Raw genomic sequence first — 13,371 nt, 5'->3', positions numbered from 1 at the left:
TCTCCTCTGAGCTGAGCTCTCATGAACAATCTTCTCCATTAGTTTTTTTTGTCCTGGTTATTGCTTTTGCATTCAATTAGTGAGGCTTCCTTCATGAAGCAATGCTGCTTGTGTGTGATGACACCTCAGCATCCTTCTGCTGATCTCCAAACTTTGTTTTACAAATGTACAGCAGGTTCAGTGAGGCTAATCAAAGTCTCTTTCAGGCATCTGTCTCTTCATTGTCAGCTGAATTTTGTGTTGCATTTTTTTAAACTTAAGAACATTGGTAATTTTATTCTGATGTCTCTGCCAACCTGCTTAACAGGGCGCAAAAGAACAGTCCATTTCTTTATTATTTCTTGCTGCTAACCTGAAGAAAAGAGGCCGTAACTCATCCTCACAGATATTACCGATGTTGGTAATGCTTTGTTCTGGCATTGGATCCTTGTTGAAATCCCCAGTATTGCTGTTCTCTCCCATTGCAACTCCCAAAGACTTCCAGCTTTTGTTAGTCTAGAGCTAGAATGACAAACAGAAAATGAGCTCTACTGCCAACACATCCTTTCTGTTTCTTGGCAGTGTAGCCTCCTCGCTAACTTGACTTACATGCCAGTTTCCACTTAGACCATTGCTGTAACATTGCTATCTCTGTTCTTTTGTCTGCTGCACCTCAGTCTGGAATGATTATGTTTCCTCCTGTGCTGTTCCAGTGTTTTGCATGCTGAAGATGAAGCATCGTTCTTCCTGGTGGTAAGGAGGATCTCTAGGTGTGTGTTAGTGCTAGTGGAGCCTGTGAGTAGTGTGTCCGAGCTGGTTGTCTCCTCATTAATTACCTGAACTCACAAAAGACACTGCTAACATTACTCGCAACTTGTGGTTTTGAAAGCTGGATTGTTCTGAGAGATCAAACTGAGCTTTGGGAAAAACACATAGAAGTAAACGTTAGCATCTGTTCTTATCCATGAAGTAGTGCTGCATGTGTGAGCATCATCTCTGCCACCATCTGTCCCTGTATTCCTGAAGTTCTTTCCTCCTCTGGATCTTAATGTTAACTGTCTGTCAGGTTTTCAGATACCACTTTCAGATCAGTTATCCTGTTACTACTGCTGTGCCAAGCCTTAGTGCTACCAATACGGAGATGGTTGAGTGGTTTTCTTGACTCTTGGATACACAAAGTGCCTCTTTTTGTGAATGTGTGATGCTTATGTTGATGGTATTTGTTAATAGAGGAGAAGTTAGATTACAGGAGAGAGCCTAATTTCTGAAGGATTGTAAATGTCAATTCTCTAATTACACTTGTGCGGTCTTGCTGTACAAGTGCTCTTTGGACTTTCTGAAGAAAGAATAAAAGATGTAGAGGAGAAAAATGGCTTCTTGACCCTGATATTTTCTTTATGTTAGTTTTTTGCTGCTACAAAAATAGGATTCAGTCTGAACATGTTGATTCTATGCTTTGGTGAAGTAACATTTTCCTACTGCCCGTAATCAAGAATCCGCCTGTAATCTTTTTTAAAAGATGTATCAAAGCTGAAGCCCACATTCTGCTCACTAGGAGAATTAGAAGTGAAATTTTTAGGGATGCTGCAATTTTATTACCTTTTTGGCATTTTAATAGCTGCCCCTGAAGAGGAAAGATTAGTATTTATGGGCTGTGCCTGTAGGACTGTGTTGTGATGACATCCTGCTGTCTGGTTTTGTTTCTTTGAAGACTCTCTTTAAACAAAACTATGAACTGCCTTCCTTTTTACTATTCAGCTGTGCATTGATGCCTTTGTGTAGAGTCTCTACTTGCTGTAGGTGTTGCTATTTAGGACTTCATGTTCCTGGTAACCAATGTGTTCAGTGTACTTTGTACTTTGAAACTCAGCTCCTCAATTTACAATCGATGTTGCAATTCCAAAAACACATCAGTAATTGTATAGCATGTACTCTTTAATTCTTAGCAGGTAAAGTATTTTGTGCAAGACTTCAGTTGTTTTGGTGTTTGCCCTTTTTGATTAGGTGTTTGTGATACCTACCTTTTTGAAGCTATTGGCAGGCAGACTCTCTCTTTAATATATTAGCCTGCTGAGCAAGACTTACATAGAGGAAAGTCTCTCAGTGTAATAGCTAGTGTGATAATTAGTGAAACTTGTCTAATAGAGTTATCAGTAGAGAATAGGGCTGAAGTGTCTGTTAGAGCTCACTGAGTGAGCTTAAAGCTCAATACCAATTGTTAAGATTCCTTGACGCAAAGTTTAAAAAAAAAAGACCTTTTTTCTGAGCATGCTGTTTGCGTTAAACTGAAAACTAGACAAGCATACCTGCCCAATGGCACTTCTGGCTAAATGGAAACATTGATACTGTTTACTTCTTGCTCTGTATTTTTAGCTCTTCTCACTCTTGATATTGGATGTTCCACTTCCAGGTAGTTCAACAACCATTGGGAACCATTGTCAAGCAAGTATCCACGCTCCCACAGCCCTCAGTGCTCACCCTGCAGACACCTGCTGAGAAGAAGATGCCGCTGAACACGCTTGTTCAAACCAACCAGCTTCCTGCAGGTAAAGTGCAGGAGCCTCTTTCATGGGGAAGGGGGAGGACTGCTGAGGTATGGAAGTGAAGTGCAGGCTGTTGGTAGATTGTAGGAATGCGAGAAGGTGGCTGTCTGTTGGGAGCAACCAGCTCTGTGCATTAAGTTGCACATCTTTACGGTCTGGAGCTCTGATGAGAAAATCAGTGTCACATCTACTTCTGCCACTTAAGAGCATGTCAATCAAATAGTCATATTTGTTAAAATACTATGACTGAGCTCCTTGCAGTGGACTTCTTCTAAGCTGATGATTTTGAGAGTTGTTTCGTGAGACCTTGCTTTTTCTTTCAACAGGTTCAGATTGATACACAATAAGAGTTTGTCTCAGCCAGTCAGTTTTCACTGAAACATTTCCCTGGTCAGGACAGAAGGGAGGGTCTTTGCTGAGAGTGTGTGAGGCTTCAGGCCATACAGAACTTGTAGAATATAAGATTCTAGAGTGTCTGGTTTTCAGATGGAACCAATTGATTGTTACTGAGTCTGCAGTAGCCTTACTTAGAAGAATGAACTGAACAACTAAACAGTTGTCTTAGCATTTTGCTTTCTACTACAGCATCTTCTGGGTTTTGTTTTAGGTTCCATTCTGAAGCAAATTACCTTGCCAAGAAATAAAATTCTGTCGCTTCAAGCATCTCCTGTTCAGAAAGTGAAAATAAAAGAGAATGGAGCAACATCCTTCAGGTAAAAATGAACAATATCAGAAGTTAAGTAGAGAAAGGAGCAAAAGGAAGAGGCAGGTACAGAGGTGGGATTAGAGCCCAAATAAAAGCAACTTTCTTCAGAAGCTTTTTTCTGATAACACGTATTTCATGTTATAGTACTCATTGGCAATGGGTAACCTTAAAACTGCTACGCAGTTAATTATTCTTAGTGTAAGGAAACTATCCTGGTGAGGTTGGGTTTTGTGTCAGTTTTTCACTGACATGTTTGCCATCCTATGAATACAATTAGTAATGTAGTTATCTTGTATTGAAGTCTCTCAACAGGATTAAAACAGGTGGAACCTCTGTTTTTTGCATATAGTCTGATAGCATTGAACTGTTACTTGGACTGGCTTACAGCCTGTCTAAAACTCTGTGCTGCATTTCAGAATCTTTTGTTAGCTCCTCTTAAAAGCTTGATTCTGTGTGTACAGGTGAAAGTCTTCGACTACATCTCTAATCATTATTTCTAACATATTCTCTAGGCCTTTAGATTGCAAGAAGTGCTTAAAGCTTTTAGTTCTGGCAACTGATTAACTTTTCAAAAGCGGAAATTATTTTTACTGTTGTGAAGTGTGATGTTGGAGCAGAGGTACAGACTGCCATAAGCCTTATTAGTCTTACCACTTCGGGGCAAGTTTGGCATTGCTCTTCTGAGGGAAAACAGCAGACATGATGACACCTGTCTTGTTGACCAGTTGACTTATCATCTCTTGAAAGCTGCAGCTTTGAATGCACTGGTGTAGACAGAGAGCTGCTGCTGTTTACAGTAACATACAGTATACAGTGAACACTTCAAAACAGTGGTTTCCAGAAGCTGAAATGTTAAAGCAATAGCTCTGTTTGTCTGCCTCAATGTCTTATAAAATATACTTTAGAATATAATGTGGGATGTAATTTTGGATAGTGTTGTTCGAAAAGACCCCCTTCATAAATACCGTAATAAAAAAAGGCAACAAACTCATACAAAAAAAATCTGTGATCATCCAAAGGGAATATATTAACTGTCCTACATGAAGCATTTGAATTCTTGGAAGTTGTTCCCTGAATTGTTAAATTCATAGTGTAGAAAAAAAACTGCCTTTACAATGTGATTCAATAGAGATTCCTCTTCTTGCTTTTGGATTGTGATCTTCAAAATAGCATAAGTCCATGCGAATTTATATAGGAAATCTCCAACTGATCTTAAATTTTCTTTGTAGAGTCTCTTGTCTCTGAAGAATTTGTCTTTGGATACGATCCCTCTGGTGTTTCTTCTATTCACTGCTCTAATTAAACTTTCTGACCTATGGTCCATCAAGTGCTGATCATGTGTGAGGCAGAGAGAGGCACCACGGCCTGCTTTCAGGTTTTGTGATGAAATTTGTTACAAGCAGAGAGTGTGTCTTGTAGTAGAGGTGACTGTACATGTGGCACTAATGAGAGTGCTCTTACTGTGCACCCTCATTGCAGCGTGTCATCGAGCCTGACTCCCTCTGCCATTGTGTGACTAGGCTAGGTTAGGATTTGAGGACATTCTACTCGTTAAGCTGTACTTAATTAGCTGCAATTTGACCTTGTCTGCTCTTTAACAGGCTGGTTTAGGTTGCCTGAGATAAGCAGTAGAAAGAGCAGTGATTTCCTGCCCCCCAAGCAAACAAACAGAAAAAATCCCCAATAAAACACAAAGCATTCCAACCCTCGAGATGTTGTTTTAGCTAAGTATGGACATTGGCATGTCAAGAGATAGTCTGTTTTTTACAAAAATCAGGATTTTTGTAAACTGATCTACACGTTACTGTAAAGTATATGCTAGAGCACTCTGGAAAAATAATAAATTGCATATTTAATCTTCAAATATTTGTTTTGAATTTATATTGTTTAATAGAGTTGTTCTCCAAAGCACATGCAGATTTCTGGCTTGGCTGGAGTTGTTCTGCCCTGGGTAGTTGTCAGGGATGGTGCACTGAGGTTTGGGTTCAGTGTGTCTTTCTAGTTTTCCCTTTGACTCTTGGATAAAATGGAGTAAAGATAGCGGGATTCAGACGACAAGTGCGGCCGTCAGACACCAGAGGGTGCCACAGACTCACTTTTCAGGCGACGGGCAGATTCGTGGATGTGAGGTGCGTCTGCATTGCTCGAGCTTCTTCTGCAGTGGATATCCAGTATAAATGTCAAAGCTGACTTCAAGCAGTGCATCACTCAGAACTCTTGGGTTCTGTTTTCCACCTTGTCCTAGTAAGCTTTAATCACTGGAGACTTATTTCAGCTGGGTGAGTTCTTCCTGTTCATTTCTGAGTGTGACATGATCAAATGCAAAGAGCATTAAAGCAAGCGGTGCTGAAAAGGGGCTTTGTGGAGAGATTGCTGAAAGTGAAAGCAAGTCAATATCCATCAAACACCTTGATGTACTCTCTGTAATATTTTAAATTTATCACCTTAGTAGAATGATTTCTACAGCTTACTCAAAGCTGTAGATATATGATCTTACATGATACCTTACTTAAAATAATTGAAGTTTGTTTGAACAGAGAAAAAAGTGTAGAAAAAATTATGACGTTACCATGGCTTCTGAAACTTCCATTAATCTTCAGCAAGCACTTTTCTAAGGAAGTAAGTGGTCATTTCTTCGGGTTAAATAAATAAGTACAACAGTGTTTTCATATATTTCGTCAAAGCTAATGACTCGTTGACTTAATGCAAACTTATGTCTCACAGTGAAAAAGTTAGAATTGGTGCTGAAGATCAGTACAGGTAGAGATGTCTGCCAGCATATAAACTCTTGTATGCTTGTACACACCAGAGACACTGTGTGCATGGAAATAATCAAGAAAATAATAACCTGGTAAAGGCAAGTTATAGAGAAATTAAATTTCTCCATGTAGAAAAATGGATAGATGTACATTATAGGAATTTATCTGTTCTTTGCTTTGGCATTTTGAGTATGTGGCCAGATTGAAAGGAAAAGTTATTTCCTGAATCTGCATGAGATGCAGTTGTACCTGAGACGCAAGCATCCTTCCTGGGATTCCATAAACAGTTCCATTGGAGTAATGTCAGGTTCCAGTGTCGAGAGTTTGTGATGTGTGTTCCTGGTGCTGGTTGTGCTGATTTTGTCAGCAGATCTGTGCCAGTCACTGTGCTCCAGTGGGATTCTTGTCTCTGCCATCAGCAAAGACTTCTCCGTAGTGGTCACTGAGAAGGGGAAACAGGAATGTACTTGTGAAGATCGGTTAGCACTCGATTATCATCCCGTGAGGCTTCATCAACACGCTTGTTGAAAGTTCAGGGTCTCTGTTAGGCTGATAGAGCCTGAGTACACACACGAAGCTGCTCAGTTGCTGGTTGAGAAGGGGTAGGAGGAGGGAAGCTGTTCTGGCACTGTTTGCTTCAGCATTAAATTGTAGCTGTGGAATCTAACTGTTCTGACAGTCCTGGGATTTAACACTTTTCTTAGCATGATGGATTTGGGGCACAAGCCTGGTTGGGAAGCCATTGTGTCTAGTTAGACGTAAATAGCTGGAGCTGGTTTGAGAATCTATTGGGTCTTCTATTCACTGAACACACACACACATAGGAACTGCTAGCAATGAGGGCACACGAATGGAAGGGGGAGTAGAAGGCGGCTGGACTCCTTTTCTGGCCAGATCTCTTGCTGGAAGTTTGCAGAAGAATTCTGCCACAGAAACATACTGAAACCCAGAGGAGAAAATACATCTATAGTTTAAGAAAAATATCCTGATATTTTCTTGTATCTTTTGAGTATTGCTTAACCTCAACCCCAACTCATGTTCTAACAACTTGAGCTTCTACCTCTAGTCAGTCAAAGGATAGCCTCCAAGAAGTATCATTTCACCTTAGCATGGCAAATTTCTGGCTAACCCTTGTTCAAAAGTTATTGAAGACACACGGTGTTTTCTGAAGGTGAACTTTATCAAACCTTGCCAGAGGATGCTTTCCAAGAGGGGTGTGTGTCTTGGTTTTGTTTTCTATGCTTTCCAAGTAAAATGGCGTTCAGATTGAGTGATTTTACTTATCAATCCTAATACTGTGGATGTCTGTTTTGGATTGGTCCTAAATCCCTGAAGCCACCATTAGGGCCTTTGTCACATTGTGAAGTAAAAATGCTTTCTCTTGATGATCTGAACTTATTTGATAATAACTTGGATTGTTTCACTGCCTAAGTAGCTCAAAAACTTTTTCCATGTAAGATTCATTCAGTATTTTAACATAAATGATCTGTAAAAGAAAACATTAGGCTGAAGCACACAGGCAATTACAGCGAGTCTGAGTGATGTTCACCCTAAATATGCTAGATTTGAGGGTTTTTTTTTTCCAAAGCTGCTATGTGAGAATCCAGCTAATGGTGTTAGCAGCTAGAGTTCTGGCGTGGTGCTTCGGAAGCACTGGCATCTTCCCTGCTGTGTACATAAGTCTGGTAGGACTGATCCAAAGTACAAGGTCTGGATTGGTTCTAGTATGTAATCAAGGAGTGTTTGTATCCTGTGTTTTAAGGGAACTCGCTAAAGAAAACCAAAGATCAGGTCTGTGCTAATAAGCCTGTGCTTTAAGCCTCAGCTTGCAAGATATGCATCTTGGTTAGAAAATGGGCTTGTTTGTAGTCCAATGAGTCAACATTCGACTTCATTCCACACTTGGTTCTACCTGGTAAATTCGTTTTAGAACAAATTTCAGGCTGCGAGAGTGGTGGTGCAGGGTTGGGAATTGTGGGAACTTTTAATCTGGGTTTAACTCAGTCCTAGGTCTCCAAGCTGGCTCAAAACTTCAGTTTCATATAAAGGATTTACATGCCTAGCAACTGAGGCATTAGCCAAATTAATGTTTCAGAGGCACTTTGCAGAAGTGTGACAGCTTTTAGGAGCTCCGTGTCCGCACCCACACTAGACATCAGTTGTCTATAGGATATGTGAATGTGGCTGCTTGTTGACAGCTGAGACGTTTTCTTTGTGTCTATTCTGAACAAGCATGAAATGTTGGTCTCCTCTTTTGTAGAGATGAAGATGACCTGAATGATGTGACTTCTATGGCTGGGGTTAATCTGAATGAGGAGAATGCGCGCATTTTGGCAGCAAACTCTGAGCTCGTTGGTACAGTGATTCACTCTTGCTCAGAGGAACCCTTTCTGTCTTTGGAAGCTCTTCAGAGTAAAATCCTGAACATAGGTGAGAACAAATAGCAGATATGTGTGGATGTGGTGTTTTCTTGCCTCTTTCCTCAGCCAGCCTCCAATCTTTGAAGAAGGACCTGGAACTATTAAGTTCTGCCATCTCAATTCATGTGTTTGTACCAAACAATACTGAGTTTTCACTTCCCCTTCTAGGAAACAACTGTCCATTAAGGTTTTCTTTACATGGAAAAAGTCTGAAACACTACCAGAAAAAAGAAAGTGATCAACTTTCTTCCTCTTAAACCTAATGCAACTCGTAACAACCATAAAGGTGCTAGCATCAAAACACTTAAATGTGCTTTTCCATCTCGGCAGCTTCTAACTTGATGCATTACATTGAATTCCCTAACAGCTTTTGCATTCCTCAGCCTGTTCAGGTATATGTACTCTATTGACTAACGTTAGGAAGAAGTTTCAAACTTCCAGTGCACACGGAGCAGAGCTTTGTCTACGACTCCCTCCATGGAAAAAACTTCTGTTAATTTTATACAAAAGAGATGTGGAAGCTGTTTGTCTGTGTAGTGAATAATACTGTGGAATGTACATTGAATACCTCTGTTACAGGAAGTTTCTAGTGTAGGTATCGTTTCAGCTGTTACCTTCTGGGCAAAATATTAAGTGTTGCTTAGCAATGTTGTGTTATGTCAAAGCAGGGAGCATGCATTTGCGTAGCAGCACACTGGCTGGTCCTACCGCTGTCGACAGCAAACACGATGCATGTTGCTCAGCTCCTTGCTCGTGCCCTCTGCCCGGTACATGCTGTACTGGAACACTGAGTTTTACAGCTGAGCATCCAGGAAAACCTGAATGTGCAGTCACAATCCTGTCACAGTGCCTTACCCACGTGTTCACAAAGTCTTTCTGTTTCCACACACAGCTGGTCCTTAGTCCAGAGTGAGCAGCTAGCCTGTGACAAGCACGTAACCTGCAAGTGCTACCTGTGACCTTGGTGCTCCTGCCTGGTCAGCCAGAGGTGTCATCTCCAGCTGCATGGGACATAGTGAATGCTGGGTTACTAGTGGCAAAGGGAAAATACGCATCAGACCTGGTGCCTAGAGGATGTTCTCAAAATTCAGTCGAAGATTAATCAATCATTCATGGGAAGGGATACAAGGAAAAATAAAGAGCTCTGCAAAACCAGAGACTTTCTAGGATAATTTGCTGGTTGTGTGTGTAAAAATAATTCATTGAAAGATGGAAAATAGAAGCCTGGCTGTTTCATAGCTAGAATGGTAGTTGTTCCAAATAATAATAATAATAATAATAATAATAATAATAATAAACAATTAATAATAATAATAATAGGAGCAATAATTCATGTAATAAATGATAAGTGCTTGTTAGCAAGGAAAGGAATGCTGCCAGGGAGTAGAGCAATTCAGAAAGTTAACATATCTGCTTTTGAACCGAGCTATCTTTGGATTAAAAAGTGTGTTTGCGTGTGTGTGTAGGGAGGTATTGAGGTTTGAAGGGATTTTATTTTGTCTTTAAGTTGTTGTTTCAGTAATCCGATAGTCTAGTGAGAAGCTGCAGAGGAAGTATTGAAAAGTGCTTGAGCAAAATGAGCTTTGCACTCAGTTAAGTTACAGGCCAGTGCTTACTGATCAAACAGGGGAACGCTTTAATTGTATCTGGGAAAACATTCTAGGTTCCCTCTGTCTAGTAAGATTGTCATCCATTTTCGGTTACAGTAGCAAAAGCAAATGAAATAGGTGATTAGTTTTTTTACAGTGCGCTGTTTATCCATTCTCAACACTTCACTTGGCAGTAAATACTGAAATGGGTTTTGAAGGCGTGCTGTATATTGCATCATAAAGTATTACAGCTGCTGTAAACGCAGCGCAGGGCAAGGAAAAGTGCTTCTGACAGGTACAACGTACGAGGCATGTGGAACTGCCGCCTGCCGTGCCTACCAGGGAAAAGCCGCTGCCGCCCAGGTGTCTCGATGGAGCCGCGCCGGGTGATGGATGGTGTCAGCCACGGGAAGGATTCTCCGTCGGCAGCCTGCAGCCGCGGGAAGGTCACAGAGGTGATGGCCAGCTCTGGGTGCAGGGCCAGCACAGCCTTGCCTGGAGCCGTCAGCAGCTCGGTCGCAGCTGCGGAGACGCGGAGAACCAGCGGCAGCCGGAGAGGAAAGGTTGAAGGTGGCGGCAGGATGACCCCGGCTGGACTGGAATCCGCCCTGTCCGAGCGGCCGCTGTGGGTTGGCTGGGTCCGTGTGCCCCGTGTCAGTCAGTCAAGGCAGTTTGGAGGGGCTCTGTGCCTGGAGTGCGCTGCAAAACCCCTTCCCGCTCGTCAAATAAATGTCATGAGTTGTTAACAAGCACGGTGTCAAGCAGGGCAAAATGTAATTCTGTATTTTTTTAATTACTGGAATTAACAGAATATGGCACTAATTTCTACAGCTACTTCTTCTCCCCCTCCCTGAACATGAAGCTTGATTTGTGTTCTTATTAACTTTGTCCTATAAATGACCTTGCAAGGAGAGTGGTTCTGGAGGCTAAGTGAAACAATGTCTATATTTTCTGAAGCTCCAGGCTAAGTTTTATTAATGTAATGTCTAAGATCTTTGAAGTTGTGACTTTACCAGGAAAATCATAATCTCCAAACCTTTATTCATAATGGGTATGACTTCCAGGGGGAACAGAATACCTGCTGTGCTAATTATTTCAATTATCAGCTACTACTAAAACACGTAATGGATTTTCTCTGCTTCCACAGGTAAAAGGCATGACATTATGGAACTTAACTCTGATGTTGTGAACTTGATCTCCTGCGCTACACAGGAGAGATTACGAGGGCTCCTAGAAAAACTAACTGTAATTGCTCGGCACAGAATATCAACCCACAAGGTAAAGGAAATCATTAGCAAGTTTTGCACAAAGTTTTCCTGCTTTGCAGCCTTGAAGGTAAACCCTCTTCCAAGTGTGGTGGGCACATCACAGGCAACATTTGCTTTCTCAGTATCTGCCAAAGGCTGGTTTCAGCTGTGTCTAGCCCAGCATATAACTGTTCCATTTGACTTGTTGGACAGGTGCTCTTAAAACCCAGCGTAAGACTAAATGCATGTGCTTCTTCTCTTCCATAGCAGTGGTGGCTGTTATACAAAGTCTCTTACGTGGTAAATGGAAAGCTAACTTTGAATGCTCGTGATGGTGGGTTGATTTAGGGGCTTGTGTTTTCCTTATGTATTTACTGTTGGTCAAACTGCAGTCAGTATTGGCTCAGTAAAAAGGCTTGGGAAACTGAATTGATTACTTTACTTTTAGAAAGTGCTTCATGAAGGCAGAGGCCCTTTTCATCTTAAGATTTCTTTTTCATTTTCGGTTTTAAAGCTTCATTCACTATAAAGTATATTGTGTCCTAGTGAGCTAGTATCCCTTAAGGTGATTGTATGGTGCAAATGGAAAGTGATCATCTACTGGCCAAACCAGCTCTTTCATTTTTTCTTTTGTCATTCAACAGCAAGATACTAATCCTTACTTCTTTCAATATGAAGTTAGGGGAAAAAAAAAAAAAAAGTGAGAAGCAAATGTATCTGTCAAGTCTTAGTTTCCTGTTTGTTGAGGTCTGAGTTTTTAACAAGAACTTTATACGTAATGAAATTTAACAAGAACAACCAACTGGGGGAATAGGAGTTATTTTTGTACTGAGCACGTTTATGGGCTTTTCAGGACTGGAGCAGCAATAGTAAAGAGGAGCAACTGTTTGGAAACTTCTGAGTATTTACGGTGTTGTCTGGAGCAGCTGGAGTATTCTGTTCCTTGCCAGAAGAAGATGTAATAGAAAAGAAAACCAATACAGAACAACTACAGAGTTTTGTATGAAAAGACTTCAGAAATCTACACATGTTGTATGTTGTTTTCTCCAAAGTGGGAGTTACAATTGAGCTTGTGAGCAAAAGTTAGGAAGAAGGTGAAGTCCTGAGTAATCAGTAGGACTTAGTGTCTTGCAAACACTAAGAACAGAAGGAAATGTTTTTTGGACAGTAGGCTGGATAGGGCTAGTTTCTTTCTCATTGAACTAAAGCAATAGAGAAACAGATAGGTTTTTGTCTGATTGAATTGCCAGAAGCAATGATAAGATTATAAGATTGCAATAAGCTGGCTTTCTTTTCCTCTTTTCTCAAAAGCAAAACAAACAAAAAAATCAGAAGTAACGGGCCCAGTAATCTTAGAGGTACAGATACCCTCTTTTGTTAGGAAGATGGTATTATGTGACAGAGGAGTGTCCCACAGGATTACCTTTGTGATTAACGTTATTGTGAGAGATGCTGACAGGCTTTTAGAAATCTTAAGTTCAAGAAGAGAACGCTGCAGAGTGCTGGAGTTCCATTATGTATTAATATAGGTATTTATACAGCCCTGTATTCCATCTGCCCTGGTGCTTAACCCTTGTGCTCTTTTCCCTCATGGCTTTTGATTGGTACCCCTGCACAATGTGGGCTACATCTATGTCAGATAAATATCCAGAGCCTTTCCAGGAGGGTTGGGTGGTTGCTCCATAAGGCTTTGTACTGGCCTATCTTCATTACAAAAAGACAGTAATAGGGGTAGGTGTGGTGAAACCAGAGTGACTATATTGTTAGGGTAGGAGTTGGTGTAAAAAGGCCAGTAATTCATGGGATCATGCTCAGGAAACTCTTTTCCCAGTTTGCTGAGCTCATGCCTAGCAGGTTTCATCTGATAGATAGCCATGTAGGGAGAGTGAATTGACAGGGTAAAAGCTTCATGCTATGCCATCATGTAGACTTATCAACTTTTGTCCTTTTTTTTGCTAAATTTAAGGAAAAAATTATAGTTGGAAGTCACTGACTTAGTTGGGATAAAACTATGATGGTGGTCTCTTCATGTGAAGTAGGAATAGCCTTTCAGATGGTTGGGAGCTGCTCTCTGTGATGCAGCTCTTGTTGCAGTGCTCGCATAGAGCCTTTGGAAGGCCATAAAGGC

The 13,371-nt window shown here is 41.0% G+C and overlaps 1 protein-coding gene across 2 annotated transcripts in view; it reads left to right on the top strand.

Annotated features, from left to right (window-relative positions):
- Nucleotides 1–13,371, top strand: part of TAF4B (TATA-box binding protein associated factor 4b) — a 73,062-nt gene that overhangs the window by 30,606 nt on the left and 29,085 nt on the right. For both annotated transcript variants that reach the window (XM_040086723.1, XM_040086730.2), the window contains exons 8-11: nt 2,390–2,525; nt 3,130–3,235; nt 8,248–8,417; nt 11,144–11,274. In XM_040086723.1, coding sequence (XP_039942657.1) covers nt 2,390–2,525; nt 3,130–3,235; nt 8,248–8,417; nt 11,144–11,274 — 543 coding nt within the window. The remainder of the gene's footprint in view (nt 1–2,389; nt 2,526–3,129; nt 3,236–8,247; nt 8,418–11,143; nt 11,275–13,371) is intronic.

Source organism: Hirundo rustica, chromosome 1, assembly GCF_015227805.2.
Source record: "Hirundo rustica isolate bHirRus1 chromosome 1, bHirRus1.pri.v3, whole genome shotgun sequence".
Taxonomy (NCBI): Eukaryota; Metazoa; Chordata; class Aves; order Passeriformes; family Hirundinidae; genus Hirundo; species Hirundo rustica.
The sequence above is the reverse complement of the archived record's forward strand: the minus strand, read 5'-3'. Positions and strand labels throughout refer to the sequence as shown.